We start from the raw sequence: 17,975 nt of genomic DNA, 5'->3' as shown, positions 1-17,975 counted from the left end.
GTATTGTAACTACCACTGCTGTTCAGTTTAGCTTGAATTCAGGTCTGTGTGCTCATCTGTATTACCTGGTTTGTTGCATAGTATAAATTGTCAGATTCATCCCAGTGACGTTTTTTGTACAGAGTAAGTTCTGTTTGCTTTAAAGTCATACCCAGTGTTTTATGGTCTTGCCTATTTTTGTCTCACTAAATATTGTAAGGTATAAACATCCACAGGTTTGTTACTCTCATCAGCAAAGTCAGTTTATCCCCTTATGTTGTTCCAACTGGATATGTTTTACTGAATATTTATGAGGCTTTAAAGCCTCATAAAATGCCAGTATAAAGATACTCTATCAGCATTTTCTGTTAAGTGAAAAAAATATTCCTGTCCCCTTCATATCCTGCTAAAGGACATATATATATATTCTTTGACAAATTGCAAAACTAGTCAATTTATTACATATTTACTTAGGGTGTGAAATTGTACCGGGTTTTTTATGCCACTTTGATTTTCATTAAATTTTATATGTAAAAATTTCAGAAAAAAAGAAGTCATTGTTTGATCTTGTATTTCACAGATGCCAGTACACACTCAGACCCCTGCTATTTCCTAAGAGAAGCAAATTGTTGGTTGGGCCTTTAACTCTGCTCCTTGCCTGTTCTGAATTGGGTGACAGACCTCCTACTTGTGCTAAAACCATCACTTTGCTACTAAATTCCTTCTGGTATGACAGGGTGGAGCTCAAACAAGACAGAATCTAGTGGTCTGTGTCCTGCCTTCTGCTCTTTTCATTGACACTGGCTAAAGAATTGCGACGGATACAGTATAAATGGAAATGTTTATTTGTTTTTAGAGACATACTGACAACCAGGAATGCAATCAGAAACCAGTAGCTCAGTCCTGACTAGCAGCAGTATGTTTAAAAAGTCAGATGTATAAAATGGGGTTAAATACTTCACATATTTTAGTGTAGAAAAATACATTGTGAATTCTGGAAGATGTATTAACTGTATGCTGTGAACATAGCTGGTGTAACAAAGCCCTTACTTTCTGTAGTTTAAAAGTTGATACAAAAGGACCTTTGTTTTGTAATGACATTAGTCTTGATTTTCCAGGGATTTCTGCCATTCAGATCTAGCAGAAGAAAAAAATCAAATCAAATCAAATGTGAGAAGCTGGACACATAGTCAAGGAAATCATACCATCCTTGGGAAATGGTTACATAATCTTGCTGTTTAAATGTGTATACTAGAAGTCGTGATAAATGTTGCAGGGAGCATTGCAGTAAATAGCATCTCTGGATTTACAATTTAATATGTACTATGATTGGAGCAGGTGTAGGCTATATACTGAGATGCTGTTAATTTCTTTGTATAGTGATATGTTGATAGATGCTCAATTTTTAAGTAAATTGTGGCAGTGAATGATTTGACTCTTACGTTTGCCTTAAAATCCGTTAAGAGGAAAGTCACATTTTGAGCAACGTGTGTATCCATAGAAATCTCTGTTAAATTTGCTGCTCAGAACATTCAGAAGAAAGTCTTTGAGATACACTCTCTCCAGAGAAAATCTGTTGATTTACATTAAGGGATTTTGAAAGACGACTTGTCACTATCAGTTTTGGTGTTTATTTGTTTTCAGCCTGGAGAAGGTAGCTAGAGGTGAACAAAGGAGCCCTTCAAAGCCTTTCCTGCAGAAAACATGTCTTAACATCATTGGAAACACAGTAAGAAGTTAAGACTCCAGAGCATTGGTCTTTCTTTAGCTGAAGCATCTATTAAAATAGCTGCTTCTTGTAATAAAGAGGGAGGTCTGGAGGCTCTGAGTGGAGTGACGGAGAGGGAGGGGATTTAGGAATAACAGGTGGTCCTGAGACGTGCTGGCTGACGCTGAGCTCAGAGCCAGTGCACTCGCTGTGGGTGTTTGTGGGCTCTCCTCTCTCCTCTGGATACATGTGCCTCTTGTTCCTGGTGTAGCAGTGGAGCCCTTTCAGCCATGGCAGTGAGAAATGATCTGAACAAAACCATCAGGAGGATAGCACGGTTTTTTTACTGGTTTCCTAAATCATTGAGCAGTTCGAGGAGAAGGACGGTAAAACTTCTCTGGAAATCTCCTGGTAAGTCTGCTGCTATTTTTCCCCCAGATTTTTTTTCCTGCTAAACAAAACAAAACAAAACAAAACAAAACAGGGAAAAGAAAATCTGTTTCCTTTGAACTGGTTAACTTTTCCAGGACAGAATTGTTTGCATTTTTTCATTCTTGGAGTCTCATTAAGCAAAATTGTCAAAATACTAAAATACTCTGGAAAAGCAATAGAAGGTTCACCAGGCTTGTTCTAACACAGAGTTCCCTTACAGCTGCATAATTTATTCACGTCACTGATATTTGGTATCTTTTTTTTCCCATGTTTCTCCCTTAGGTATGTATATAGGAGCTCTAATATGACTCAAATAATTGCCTGAAAATTATTTGGAATTGCATTGAGTTGTTAACTGATCTAAAAGGCTGTGCAAAGACTGAACTGACTAAAGACTTCAACTCATTGTACCAGTGTTCACACAAAGTGATGGGCAGCTTAGAGGGGCTTGTGTTCAGCAGTGATGAACTTGCCTTCTCTTCCATTTTATCAGCTGAAGTGCAGCACAGCTCAGCTCACCAGTTAGTAAAAGGCATTGTTCCTCACAGCAACTCAGTGCTCTAATCCTTGTCCAGGCCTGGCAGAAAACTGATTGCATCTCTCAGATTAACATTCTCATAAACACCTTTACAGCCCAAATACAGTTTTGTCTCTTTAGCATGGTCTGTGAAGGTTGGGGCTGAGGTGTGTTCTCAGGGCGTTGGAAGAACGTGCACTGCCACAGCAGGGGAAGCCAAGTTCTTTCTGTTCTTCTTAAGGGACTAATGGTACAAGGTCAGATTTCTTTTGATTGGGACTCTTTGGAACAGAATGGTGAATTTGTCAATTCTGCAACATTAATAACAAGTTTGTATTTGCATGGGGTGGAATTTGGGTCAGTTCCACAGCTGAGTAGTTTAGTGTTGTACTTAAGACAACAGATCTGTGACTCTTGAAAGGGGATGTGCCATCTGAAAATCTGTCACAGAAAGGTTGTTAGGCCCCGTGTCTAAATGACACATGACTTCTTCCCAAAGGAGTCTGCAGATTTCAGATATTCAGAAGGAAATCCCAGGACATCGAAGTCTGTATGAAACTTCCCTTGATGAATCTAGAGTTTTGAACCTTTCCTGGAATACTGGTAATCTCAGGTCCTCCTAATACATGAAATCATCCTGAGTCCTCATAACACATCAGATCATTCCTCCATCTCTTTTATTACTGTAAAAACTATCAATAACTTTTATTGAGAGCTTTAATTGCTAACTGGGTTACACATGTGTGAAAATGTTTGCATGCCAGTTGTCTTTTACCCCAGTATTGCAAAAAAATAATTGCATCCATGATTTGTAACAGGAAATGAGGTGAACTCTTGAGTGCTTTAAAAATAATGCTTTTTGTGGGTTGTCTTCCTTCTCCCTCTACATCAAATGGTTTGAATAAAATTTACCTTTTTACTATCATTTTAGTGTATGTTTTAGCATCTCTTTTGAACTGAATTTGTAAATAGTATCTGAAGTGCCCTAAAAGGCCTTTGCTACATGTGCAATGAGATATTTGTCACAAAATTGTGGGTTTGATGGAAATGTGTAATTTCAGCAGAAGGTTGAGTCCAAGCAGAAAAAATCCCAGTGTTAAAATTCAACTCAAATTTCTTGTAAGTTTACAGAAACCAGTCTTATAAACTGGAAGCTGAAGTCCTGATGCTCCTCTCACAGGGGAGGAGACACAGCTCCTGATTGCTCTTTAGTCTGTACAAAGACAGCAAGTTACACCTGTTAGTTAAACCTTAGCTACCCTGAAGTCCACAAACATTTCTGCCTTTTTCTTCAGTGTCCAGAATTTCCCTTTAGTTTTTGGTGAATTACAAAATTACCCATTTCTTCAGCTTCCTTGACTCTGAAACATCACAGTTTGGTAATTCTTTATCAAGGTGCCCTTCTGTCCTTCTGAGAGAGTTATTCAACTCAAAAGCCTACCCTGAGCAGTACTGATAATGTACCCTGAGCAGCATTGACCCATCTACCCTGAGCAGAATTGACTGCCATCCCTTGATACACAGAGATTTATCCTTGTTTCCAGCATACTAGAATCCAACTTTTTGCTGTCTTTTCCTGGTAGGTTTTACTCCAGGACTGGCACTAACAGAATTTTTTATTCAGGATGAACTAGGACCCAGGATGACCCAGCAGAACAATTCTGTGTTGCTAGGCTTGCCCCACGGATGAATAGCTGGCAATTAAAGCTTTCAGTAATACTTACTGATAATTTTTAGCCACTTGTGCTTTAATAGATAAATTAACATTCTAACAACAGCAAAAGAGAAAATTTCATTATTTGGACATGTTAGGAAGGTCAGAGATTATGTTCTCTGTTATGCTTTGTCATAGATTTTGGGTGATCTCATTCATCATGTGAAGCAAGAGATGGGCACTGTGCCTCTGCATAGTACCCTCAGACTTGCTGCTTTTGTTCTGCTTCTATCACTCCATGTCTCAGGATGCCTTGTCCTCTCTGCTTGACCCAGAAACAAAATCTGCCAAAGCACAAAATTAGTTTTTAAGTATAACAATGAATTTAGAACTGTGGTAGGTCACTGTGTTCAGAAAGGTGCATTTGACACAATTTTAGAAAGAGCTGTCAAAGCATAGTTAGGTTGCTGTTCCTAAAATTTTTTAGCTTTTCAGCCTGTGCTTAGATGGGTACTTCGGGATTGTTGACCACAGACTTAGCTAATGTGCTCCTTGCAAAGCTCTAAAAGAAGGAAGAAAATTTGCAAGTGTTCTTCAGTAGCTGATTTTGATTAAGTTACTCACTGAAGGATTAAAAAAATGTCTTAGATGTGGTTCAGAATATACTAAATGTAGCTGATAATCTTTTAACTGCATTTAGTTTGATCAAGCGTACATAACATTTTATAAGAGGTTTAAACTGAGGGATGTAGATTTTAGGGTTCTGGAACCTTCATTTCTTTGAAATATGTTTGAATTTTTCCTACAGCATCTTAGGAGAATTTGCGCTGGCACATCATGTGACTAGAAATTTTATCATAATAAAGTATGTATGTACAAAGAGAGATATTGAAAGACAAAGGAATTAGAAAAAATATCATGAAGGGCCATGATAAGACTATAGAAAGATACAAAAATTCAAAATAGACAAGTAACTCCTGTTTTCTCTTCTCATAGCAGAGGAAAAAGGTGAGGGGTGACAAATATAAAGCAGATAAAAGGATTTTTCAAAATTATTTTTAATTCAGTATGTAATTAAATTGTAGAACTCATTATGAGAGGATGCTGCTGAGGTCAGGAATGTAACAAGATTTAAAGAGGGTCTGGAAAAAGAAGAATATTCAATATTATGATAATTGAAGCTACAGTAAAAGCTTTGAAAGACACATAAATCTTCTTGCTTAAAGGTTTAAGATAATTTTTAACAATTAAGGATTAGTCTGAGATAATTTTGTGGCTCAGATCTTACAACTGTTACTGTTTAATGAGTTTCTCCTTAAGCAACTAATGCATCCCCCTGGAAGAGATAATTTTATGATCTGCATTGATTTAAACTTCTATGATATTTTTTAGGCTTATATAGAAAAAAAACAGGGAGATCTTCTGAGCTCTCAGGACTATTTTTCTGTGTTCCATCTCCTCTGTGAACTTGAAACTCTTGTTTGTTACCAATTCCAACAAGAAGAGGCAGTTTGTTAACTCAGATTTTAGACATGCTCAGAAGAGAATCCCTTATTATCCTGTGGAAAACATAAAAAGCATGATGCTTGCTAATTTTTTTTTTTTTTTTTTTACTTTGCAAAACTGCCCCAGGGGCAAACCCTGCTTGTTCTGCAGCCATTACAGTAAATAAATAACTACAGAAATCAAGTCTGTCTGAAGTGGGTGATTTTGTGTCCTGTTTAATTCTGCTGGCTCATGAAGACCTTTATTCTCAGCTCTCATGTGGTGAGAGTTTTCATCATTTTGAGCTACTGTTTCTACTAAGTACTTTGGAAGGTTCTTTCAGAGGGCAGAAAGTGAGAATTTATTAACAGAACTTTAAACTGACAGTATTTCAGGCAGCTGGAAGTTGATTTTTACCCTTTGCTGTTGGTTGACATTTTTTGCAACTTTTCTGCTCTATTGAGTTACTCCTTTAGTCCTTCTCTAATGTTAAAGTTAGAATATTTTTATTGGTTTCAAAGGACTTTTGGTAAGAATGGCTAAGCGTCCAATATAAAATTACATTTATGTAAAACCATGTGTTATAGAAAATAAGTGAAAATCTTTACATGGGTATGATGATATGCTTTAAACTTGCTACCTCCTCAAAGAATTAACATATAAAGCTTTAACTGATCATGCAGTACAAAAAGTCAACCTCTCAGCTCTCTCTTCAAAATATATCCAGCTGACAAAATAAATTTATTACACATATGAGATGGGAGGACAATGTTAACTCAGTATGTCAACTTAGATTGTCTTAGGTTAAAATACTTGTAAATTATTATTTTTTTGTTTTCATATTTGGCCAACTAACATATGATGGCTTATGCTGTAAGTGCCCATGTCCTTCTGTGACCTCTTTAACTGGATTATTCTGGCAATAGCTTGGGTATGTAGAGGTAGCATACCTTGTCAAAACCCAGCTGGTGAAAGCCATTGCCTCCCTCTCTCCCTGAGGCCAGGGCTGTGTGACACCTGTGCAGTCCCTACAGTCAGGCCTCTGTCTCCTGCATGGATACTGTAACTTTCCAGTGAGCACCTATAAGTCTCCTGTGTTTTTAGCTGAAAAAAGTTCTCCTGGTCATCCCCACAGTTCACTGGAGCCCTTGCAGTATCTGGGGTCAGTGTGGCCCTTTCAGGCTGAACATGCAGAGCTTGCAGAGGGGTACTGAGAAGGAGAGCTGGCCACCTCTGGGAAAGATGGAGAGAGTTTTGTCCTAACACAGATGATAGAGCATAGAGGCATTTGGGACCTGTAGCTCTGAAGCTCTACATCTCTTGTTGATGCTACTTTTCTTGTTTCTTTTGCCAATGTCAAGCAAAAGCAGTTGGAAGATGCTGCTTCACTCCACTGCACCTCTTTGCTACCCTCAGCACTAGTAGGAGGATGAGTGGAAGACAATGACCAGCTGTTGTGCATTTAATTAAGCACCCCTCCTGTACAGCTGCCTCAAGATTCACTCAGGGCTGGCATGATGACCCATAACATCTGAAATAAAAGCTGTGAATTGGTCATTTATGAAGAGTAACATTAATAAATTAGTAGTGTGGAATTACCTATTTTAAGGAGATAATGTAACATTAGAGCTTGAGATGTAAACATAGACCAAGCTTGGATGCAGCATGCAAAAGCAGGTTTAGAATTGAGCTGTACCTAGTGTGAGTGGTGATCTGCACAAGTGCAACTATTTTTGTATTAAACTTAATTTAATTTGATGGGTTTGAGTAAACTTTTTTCTCATCTCACATTTAAAAATAAGAGACTGCAGGTTTTGTTTGGCAGAAAGTCCAAGCTTTTAAATTTCATGTGATTTGTCAGTTAAAGGTCTGGCTTCTGTCCTGGTAGGATATAACTGCTGTTTCACTCCTCTAATGGAGTGATCATTGATCCTGCAGCACCTATTCAGAATTAACTCCCAATCCCAGTGTTGTGGCCAGGTAAAGCAGGGAGCTCTTCTGAGCTCTCAGGACTATTTTTCTGTGTTCCATCTCCTCTGTGAACTTGAAACTCTTGTTTGTTATCAATTCCAGCAAGAAGAGGCGGTTTGTTAACTCAGGTTTGGTCAGGAACTCACAGTTCTGGTAGTGTATAGACGGAGAGACCTAAACTATGCTTTTCTTTCCTGTTGTGTTTTCATTGTGTTTCTCCTAAAGGAAAACAAAAGGAAGTGCTGCTTTGTGAGTATCCGTAATGCTGGCTATTTCGGGGATTCAGCAATAGAGGGCACTAGAGTAAATGCTTTCAAAACCCAGCATTTTTATTGGATTTGCATACAAAAGTGAAAACTTACTTTTGTTTTTTTTATGTGGAAGGGATATTTTTAGGTTTTTAATGTTGGTATTTAATGTTGGAAGGAGGTTTTTTAGGTATTTAATGTTGGAAGGAGGATAACAGTCAAAGCATGTGGAAGTCCCAAGATGCCAGCATGGCACGTAGTAGAACTGCATAAATATTTTGGACTGATTTTTTGACTTATTGAACTGAAATTCTACTATTTCTTTACATTGCATTTTCAGTGCAGAAGTGTATGCAACAATGTATTCCTGAGCCAGGTGTTTATTCAGTGTAATATCTGATGCCTTTGATTCTGTCAAAAGTGGATTTCAAATGCATTTTACGAAGCCACCACAAAAGGAAAATCAGGTGTGAGAATATGTGTAGACCCACATCCCCATTCTTGTTCAGGTTCTGTTCCCTCAGAAGTTGGGAATTCAGCGTGTGCTCTGGGCTGCTGCATTTTGTGGTCTTCATATGAAAATTTAATTTAAAGATGACCTGAGCTGCTTTTAGACTATTGGTAGAATTTACTGGGTCTGGTGGATTAGGCTGGTAGCCAGGATTCAAATGCCTGTGGACAGGTTTGTCAGAGGAAAGGGGCCATAGCTGCTATTTTACCATCCTAGCTACTCTGCTGCCACATTGCTGCTGCAAGTGTAGCTTAGTGCAATGCCAAGACAGCCCTCTGGCTGCTTGGCCTTATGGAGCAGGTAGTAAAAGTTGGAGCAGCCAGAATTCGCTGGGGAGCTGCTGCTGTCTTTCCCTCCAGCTTGACTCTGGGTGCTGCGTGTGGCACAGCACAAGGCTGCGAGCTGGATGCTGGCCAGGGGCTCAGCCCTCTGCTTTTCCCCTGTGCTGCTTAATGATGTGTAGAGATACCCAACAGCTACTGCAGGCTTGCACAAGTAAGCTTAAAATCCATACTTCTGTAGGAAATCAAATGTAAATGAATTATCATAAGCTGACTTCTAGGGCAGGTCAAATCTAGGATTTTACCTATGGAGCACTTGTGTGTGTGGCATTACTTCAGTGCAGTTCAGAAATGAAGAATAAGATTTGATTTCTGTTCCAGAAATGCAATCTTTTGCTCTTGAGCTGAAGAAGAAATCCAGTTCCTATGTGGTACCCTGTTTTTGTCACTGGCACATGTGGTCAGTAAAGCCTGACACTATCCAGGTCCACCAGGTTTTCTGGAGCCCAGGGGCCTATGTGGGAAGGGTCTGTGGTTCACTGGGTCAAGTGTACAAAAACCACGCTCTGAAGTTTGTCATGAAAGGACAGACATGGTGATCTGTCAAGGTATCTGCCAAGTTTCGTCCCTAATTCATTGTCTGGAGTTACTGCACAGAGTAATTTGGCCTCCCCACCCCTATCTGGCATGGAGAAGTAGGAGTCTCAACGCTCAGGGCAAAAGCAACGTAATCAGCACAAGGAAGTTGTCTCTTAGGCTGTAAGCTGGAAGTTAAAAGAACTAAAGGATGCCATAGATATCTGTATATGAAGAGGGCTAAAGGAGAAATGAGGCCTCTCCCTCACAATCTGGCATTATTTTGTGGTGTTCCTGTGCCCAGGTACCTGCAGGGGAGCCCTTACAGGAAGGAGGCATTTCAGGCTTCCTGGGGAGGGAGAGCTCAGCTATGTACCTCTAAGTCTGCCTCCTGGAAACTGGCCTGCTAAGAGCTCCCGAAATCATGATAGCTATGGTATAGCCTGAGGTGGGGATGTGGTCCAGCTCTCCAGCTAGGTATGATGCTGAAACAGATAAAGGAGCCATGAGAAGTAAACATAACCTAAACTTGATTTTTCTTGGGCTTTCATTTTTGAAGTATTTCCACTATTGCAACGTTATGTTGTAACCCATACTTCTATTGAATGAAGTGAATATTCTCAGCCTTGTTTGCAAACAGATTTTGTGATTATTTCAGGGTGGTCTGGCAAACACTGGGTGTTCTGCTTCTGTGGGAGTGGTGACTGTAAACAGGACTGTATGCAGAGCAGTATCTGGCCAAAAGAATTCTGCTTCAGGAGCAGAAGCCTGTTTATAGGCTGGTTATGTAGGATCCCACGTTTATGCAAGAGTCTCCTGTGACAAGTCTTCACTGGATCATGTTGGCAAGTGCTGGAAGGAGGGAGAAGACTTGAGTGTTGTCACATTGATAAAAATACAAACAATTAGATTGATTTTAATTCTTTAGTACTCCAGAGTAAATCAATGGGATTTATGCTCCTATGTCACTTAGTGCCAGGTCACTTAGGGCTCAGAGATGTTTAAGCATCTGAGAACCAGTGTAGATTTCAGTAGCTGAATCATTGACCCTTCTCGTGGCACTGGAGCCGTGAGTGGGGAATCCTCCCTCAGTCAGGGACCTTCTCTGTGGCAGCTGCCAGCAACCTTACCTGGCTAACAGTGGTCTCTTAGAGATGCTTTATCCATGCTAACACTTACATGCCAGTTTTTCAATATGCAGCTGGATGCAATGTCACCTTCCACTTCTCGGAAAGGCTGGTGAGCTGCCCTGAGGTGCCATTCCCAGCCAGCCTGCCTCATCTCCTCCCCCTGGCCAAGGATGACCATGACACGGAACACGCATCCTGGTGTTTACCAGCAAACCATCTGGCACAAACCACGTTAACATTAGCTCATACAAAAAAAAAGTATTTAAAGGCTCTAAGATAGATGACAGAATTTTGGAGGTTTATACGAGCAGCAGAAACTGAAAAAAAAAAATCCAGTTCAGGCCGTTTACTCTAAAATACCTGTCATTCTTTCCTGTTTTGCAGATGGGAAGCTGAATTTAGGTATTAACCAATTATTTGCTATCTGGTGCATGAAATCAGAAATACGGTTCCTGAGTTCCCAGACAGTGAGGACATCAAACAATCCCAGGTTCATGCAGGCTGCTGATTTTTACACCTTCTTTTCTCCTTTGGGCCTCCCTTGGAGTTCTCAGTTAGTGATTCACTCAGGGAAGTGTTTTCTTCTTACCAAAAGGCTGATCACTCCCTCCTGCTTTACAAATGTAATGTCCCTTGCATGTGGCAGAATCAGGTTATTGCCTGCCTAGATGATAGATAAACTGTTATCTAAAGACTCTGAATCTGAAACTGGTGAGTAATAGGGCAATTTTTTTGTGCAGTACCAAAACTCCTTCTCAGTGAGACACTTGGCAAACAAAAACAGCACAAGCATTTGTGTTGGAACCTGGACAGTTTGATTAAAGCACTTGTCTTTTGCTGAGGTCCAAATATATGCTCTTAATAGAGCATTAACAGTCTCTTAATAGAGACTGCTACCGGAGCTTATCCTGTTTCCAAGGCAGGGTTCCTGACCCTGAATTAGGCTGTGACACAGATAGAGCTGCAGCTCAAGTGCTTCTTGGAGAATTTCCCTAGACAGGAGTCAAGCCGGTTCTATGGTCTTTCTGTTCTTGGGAAAATGACAGAGGATCCTGTCTGTGGGAAAAAAAGGGTCTCGACCTGTGGCTGTGAATGGCCATTGTATCTATTGACAGCAGAGTCTACAGAGACACAGCAGACGACCTTAAGTGGTACTTGTAGATAGTCACAGCTTTACAGGAGTTTGGAAGATGTGGGCTTTGCTGGACTTCAATCTGATCTAAGCCTTGTGTACCTTCTCAAAGGGGAAGGAGCACAAAATACACACGAAGATCCCTCAGGGGAAAGGATGGCCATAAGGACCTCAGAAATCGTATCTTATCTGTAAATAACAGTGATCCTAGAAAATCACTAATTGAGGAATATGGTTAGAACTTTATTTTAATCTCAGACTGATGTTAAGTGTGACCAACAGATAAACAAACAAGCAGAAATAAAGAGTATTTAATAGATAAAACTCATGTTACAGCATATCTCCACCTCCTAGTAGCTGTGCTTAGAGATTTCTGAAGGCTGTTTATTTCAAATAGGTTTCTCATTCCATTACAGAACTGAGTGAAACTGTTAAAAAAGATCTTTGTAGCGACTCTAGCATCAAACTAGAATGTAGACATTTAAGCATCAGCAAAAAAAAGACCAACACAACATATATTAAGCAATAACTGAAATGTGACATGCTGATACCAATGTATTGTAGAAATAACACAATTCAATTCTGTTGTACAGGAGAAATATAGCTAAACCTCATTCTCCTTCCTTTTGTTACCTGCTGGCTGAAAATTGATTAAAAATTAAAGCACTAAACACCTCACATAGTTTGAATAATTTTTGCAAGAAGCTTTACAGGCATACTTTCCGTAGAGCAACACAGCACTAAAACTGTCTTCTGATTGCTGGGAACCAAGACACAGGTTCTCATGTAAAGATGATTTTACTTGCTAACTTTCCAACACAGTAGCAGGACCAAGTTGTGTATCCTCCTCACACTTTCTAATAAAGACATTTTACTGTGGTTGATAAATAATGCAAAAATAATACAAATTTGGCTTTGAACTTTACATGTGCTTCAGTTGTTTAGGCACAACATACATTTTGCATATCCATTTGGAGGTTAAATTTGTCTGGGCCATCACAGAAATGCAATCACAAGTTTCCTAGGCACCGTGGACCACAGGATAGAGACACTTTGCTATTGAACCTCTGCCTGCCTCTGCCTGATTTAGTAATACTTAGTTACTATGCTCTGATGTTGGAGCATCTGTTGGGTTCCTGCCTGTTCCTTTGCTTGCTTTCTGCTGCACTGCCCTGGAGCAAATTGGTTATGGGAACAGCTATTTACAAGCTATCAGACAAAGTCAAGTTTTGGGTGAAGAAAACCCAAACATCAGGTAGGGTTCATTCATGTAAAATGAACATGTTGAAGCCTTACAGTTCATCTCTACTAGGGCAGGATGGGAGTGGTGTTGATTTCTAGCAATAATATAAGTTAATTTTTTCTATTACTCTAGTAAAGCCATTGTTGCAATAGAATAATAAATCATAAGGTGCTTCATTATGTCCCAGTAGTTGACAATGAAACTTCCAAACCGTAATATTTGTACGTTTAATAAATAGATACTTACTTTGCATTTCTTAATAATTCAGGACAATTTTCATAATTAATATGCATTGATGCATCATTTTCATACATAAATTCAGTGTACATGACAGTCTGAGCATCAGTAAAATAAAACTATTCGCTTTCATAGTTGTCAGTGAATGCTTTTATCCTAAGTCCCCAGAGTCTGATTTCAAAGAACAGGATTCATTTCAGACCACATCAGGAAAGAGCACCTGATTCTGATTGCTTTCCAAACAGAAATGATATGGCAATTCATCATCTGATGACCACAACAGTCTTTGCAGAATTATAGCTACTTTTTGAAGTCATGGAAATTTTGGGAGTGCTCCAGTAAAGGTTTACCAGAAGAAGGTATTTTTAAATTTTGATGCTGTCTAAACCTTTGTGGAACATTGTATGCCACAATTGGAATGAAATAATATATTTAAAGCTAAAACACATATGAAAAAAAAGATCATACATAGATCCACTGTTTTAGGAAAAAAAATCCTTTTTCTAATCTTGCTTATTAAACTTATAAACAATATGTTAAAATCTAGCTTAAGATTGAAACAATTTTAGAGATGAAGCTTTTTTAGAGATGAAGCTTTTTTAGATATGAAGCTTTCACATTTTTTGTAATTATGCCTATAATAGCCAGGTGGAAGTTATGTGCTTGTCTTGCAAATGACATTATGGACTCACAAATTAAAATGAATATAAATGGCAAACAAAATAGCATTGAGAGTTAATGTTTCCTAAGTGAATAAGTAATCCTGTTTCAGAACACTGTTTAGCTAACAGATTTTCTCCTAATATTATTTGTGAATCAGTGCATGCTCAGTACATACAATTGTGCAGTCATAGGAAGTTGGGAAATTAGTGAACCCTGGTGTCCTACAGATTTGTAGGACATTCCCCATAACCTCCTCACCACGCAGGTGATGTGCAGTAGCTGGTTGTCCAGACATGGCCAGACAATGGACTAATGGCTGAATTTTGCCAGCTTTGCCCCGAGTGTGGGTGTTAGTTTGGGTCTCCCTCCTTTAGCCTGGAGATAATTTTCATAAAACTTAATTAGCTTTTAGACCATTTGTAGTTGAAATGGTCAGCTCTGTCAGAATTACAGGGGGAGAATTGAAAGGTGGCCATAGAGTGCAATCTCATAAGCATTTTTTCTAAAGAAGATAAATGAACTGAACTTGCAAAGTAAAAAACACAGAAATTAAGGAAAAAAGAAGAAATTAAAATACTACTTTCATTTTATCTTCTTTTGCTTATGCAGTGTAATGTAATTTTTATTTAAGTGCTCCCATCCTGGCTTTCTCGTGGAGATGCCCTGTTCTCTTTCCTGATAAACAATGGCTCTGAATTTTATTTATTCCTCTTAGCTTTCGCACTGTGTCTTATGGGATCCCTTCCCAAAGACAAAATCCTTCTCAAGGCATCCACAAAAATGAGTGTTCTGTCTCCTCCAGAACTTCATGAGGTGCATGAATCATCTGAAAAATAATCCCAGATGCATAAGCATAAAACAGAGCCCTGGGAAAACCTCATTTGGGTCCAAAACACAGTTCTCCCTGACTTCAGCTGCAGTTGGGAATACTCCATGTTTACTAAAAGTTGGATAAAGGAACTCAGATGTGGAGCCCAGGAGAAATTAGGCAGCAACTGAAGCAAGCCTAATGTGGCTCTCCAGCATCACACAAGGATGTAGGTACAGTTACCATTTCTCCTGGGCACCATACAGCTGCCTAACCATTCTTTTTATTTGTCTCCATAGTCTTCTGTATTACTTCACCTTTTTCAAATTCTGTGTTAAATTCAGTAACTGTTTTAGAGAGTTTGAGTCTTTTTCAGTGCTTTGATTTATACTGCAACAGGGTCCTTTGTAACCCATAATTAGCTGGAAGCTATTTGCTGATGGCTCAAGAGGAGTGTGACTTGAGATACAGTGATATTATTGTGATATAGTTGTTGTGATGAAGTCAGTCTGTTTTAAGATCAGAAACACCCCAGTTATCTGCCTTGCAGTGCTGATCCAGAATGGACTCACTATGCTGGGTTGCTGGTGTTGAAAAAGTTTTGACAGGCTTTGTGCCAAATAAATACAATTAATCTTGCCTTAATGCAAGTGTAACATAAATTCTGTATCAGGCACAGGAATTTGATTGCAAGTTTATACTTAATCCATATTATAATTTTTACTTTTGAATGGTCTGATGGTACAGAGGTGTTACATTAAATATCCACTCCCTAGCTAAGAGGAATGTAATTTCAGGGAACACTCTGATGTCTTGTCCCATAACACCATGATGCGTATGGATTGGAAACGTGAAGGTTCAAGAATTTATTTTTTGCAATGGGAATCTAATTAAACATAAGGGAAACTGAAATTTTTGAGAAGCTGATAAGGGAACAAAAGAGCCCATCCAGAATTCATCTTTTGCTATAAATCTTGAAAGTGTAAAGCTTTGTAACAACAATGAAAAAAAATAAGTGTAGCTTAGAAAAAATTAAATCATTTCCTCCAAAAGTCATTCTTGGAAATGTCTGAATTGTTTTAGCCAAAATGTTCTAAACCAAACAGCATGATGTTCCCCAGCATGGAAACTTGAAGTGCAAGTGGTTCCTCTTTGGCAAAATTATAAGCAATTTAAAACCTAAAAATAGAAAGTGACATTCAGTCCTAGACAAAGATGGCATCATGAACTCTGCCCAGCTTACACAGAAAACCAGCAAACACAACAGGGCTTCAAAGCAAATACAAGCTGTTTTTGCAAATACTCTTAAAGTGATTCTTTCTTTGAGATTAGAGGGAGTATTAATCATCTATTTCTTACTAGAGATAGGGCCATCTTCCTGTTATAATGAATTTACATTTCTAATAGTTGTCTTAGTTGACTTTGATAGCCAGCAAGTGAAATTTCTGAATTGTTACTGAAGGTAGCTATTTGATTTATCAGCATAATTAAGCTTCAGATAAGCCACTTATTCCGCTTTCAATATTCATGTGCATATTCTTATGAGTACCTAGAGCTTAAAACATGAAAAGGCATGTAGCAGTAATTCTATGTGGGTAGAATTTTTTGTCTGTAAGTCAAAAATGTTGTGTCTTTTCTGAGAACTGCCCCTTTCATGCTTACATTGCAACAGCTAATACCTCGTTTGTGGCATGGACCTTTTGCAAGACCATCTCAGTGAGGCAGCCCTGATCTCACTAAAGACCTGCTCAACTGCAGACCTGCCAGTGTGACACTGGGAGGTGTGCTGCACTGTCACCTTCGCTCCGGTGAATTTACATCTCTAGCACTGTGTAGCTATTATTATCTTGGATACGGGTGGGGAAATTCACTTGAGAGGTGGTTATTTCTCTGAGGTCACGTAGCAAATGAGGATGTGTCTCACTCCTATGTTCTGCCTGCAGAAACCTAATTTCTAAATACGATTTTAATTTCTTTTTTTTTTTTCTTTCCTTTTTTTTCTTTCTTTTTTTCCCCTGTTGTCTGTGTGGGGGTTTTTAAGATTGCAGGTACACCTGCCATGCTCACTGCCGAGACCTGGTGCACCTGGGCTGCCGCCGGAATGGAAAATTAATGGACTGCCTTGCTACGCATGACACCTTAGATTCATCTTACAGCAGTGGTCAGGTAAGAGATCTCCTGCTCATGTAGTTACTGCTTTCTCTTGTCAGCTCTGCTGTGAAGTGTGGTCTGCCTGCCTCGTCTGGCTGCTCGAGAAGAATGTTTCACTTAGGCATGGCCAGCAAAGCTGGATTTCCCACCCAGTGCTGTGATTTTGCAGCACAGCTGGGACGAGGAGCAACTGTCTGCTGCCAGCTGGGTCACTCCTGCCCCAGTTAATTTTCAGCTAAATTGACTGAAAAGTAATCCCACAAACCAGTGTTTTTCCTGTTGGTTTTGGCCACTATGGGGTCATTTACACCTAATCAGTAGAAACCTCTGAGATGTCACCTGTGGTAACATACAGAAACTCTCCTGTTTTTATTTTTAGGGGGGAGGGAGGATAAAGAATTGTGGCAAGTGTTTTGTGCGTAAGTTCCTTTTTTCAAGCCTTTTATTTGAGCATCAAAAAACCCCTTCATTAATGTGTGTCTGGTCTAAACTTAGAATGTTACTGTTTTAACTGAAAAGTGTTATTCAAAACATAATTAGTGAAAACAAATTGGTATATGCATATCCACAGTGGTCAATTTAACCCTTTTACTATCTTTAGGACCTGTACTGAAGAAATGTCCTTATTGGGGGAAAGGGTTAAAACCCAAACAATCCCAGTCCCAGCTAATATTGGTAATGCTTATTTTATTCACTGTAAGAATTTATGTTGTTCACTGTAAGAATCAAGAGAGATCCATAGAACAGCCTACCCTGACTTTCATTATCCACAGAACTTCCAAGCAACAGGCTGTGCCATGCTACAAGCAACCAGCTGTTAAATTTGTGCCCACCCAAAATACTTGTGTTTCCAAGAAGTCTCTTCTTCCCTTCCTTCTGCCCCACCATAAGATGCAAAAATGCATAAAACTAATGTTCTGACACACACCAGTTGTACACCCTGTGTCACTTTTCCTACCCAAGGGATATCATGTTAGCAGATTTATGGGATGGGTTGTTTGGGTCTGGGTTGGGTTTTTATTCCAATAACGTTGTACAGAATAAACATTTTTAATTTAAGTTAAGCATATTTTGGTATCTTACCAATAGTTATGCTAAGGTATTAAAAGACAATTTCGTATGGCAAGAAACTAGAATTCTTGGGTATTTTTTCTTGTGGTATAGTCCATAATATATAGTGGAGGCAGTATAAATGCCCTCACAAGCTGCCCAATTATGTACATGAAAGATTGCTCCAAAAATATATCAA

At 39.1% G+C, this 17,975-nt stretch overlaps 1 protein-coding gene across 1 annotated transcript in view; it reads left to right on the top strand.

Annotated features, from left to right (window-relative positions):
• Window positions 1-1,920: 1,920 nt before the first annotated feature.
• The window catches only part of RASSF3 (Ras association domain family member 3), a 90,443-nt gene continuing 74,388 nt past the window's right edge, over window positions 1,921-17,975 (top strand). Inside the window, exons 1-2 of the mRNA XM_053942226.1 lie at window positions 1,921-2,098; window positions 16,617-16,741. Of these exons, the coding sequence (XP_053798201.1) occupies window positions 1,978-2,098; window positions 16,617-16,741 (246 nt within the window). The 5' untranslated portion in view covers window positions 1,921-1,977. The remainder of the gene's footprint in view (window positions 2,099-16,616; window positions 16,742-17,975) is intronic.

The sequence above is a fragment of the Vidua chalybeata genome, chromosome 5, assembly GCF_026979565.1.
Source record: "Vidua chalybeata isolate OUT-0048 chromosome 5, bVidCha1 merged haplotype, whole genome shotgun sequence".
Classification (NCBI taxonomy): domain Eukaryota; kingdom Metazoa; phylum Chordata; class Aves; order Passeriformes; family Viduidae; genus Vidua; species Vidua chalybeata.
The sequence above is the reverse complement of the archived record's forward strand: the minus strand, read 5'-3'. Positions and strand labels throughout refer to the sequence as shown.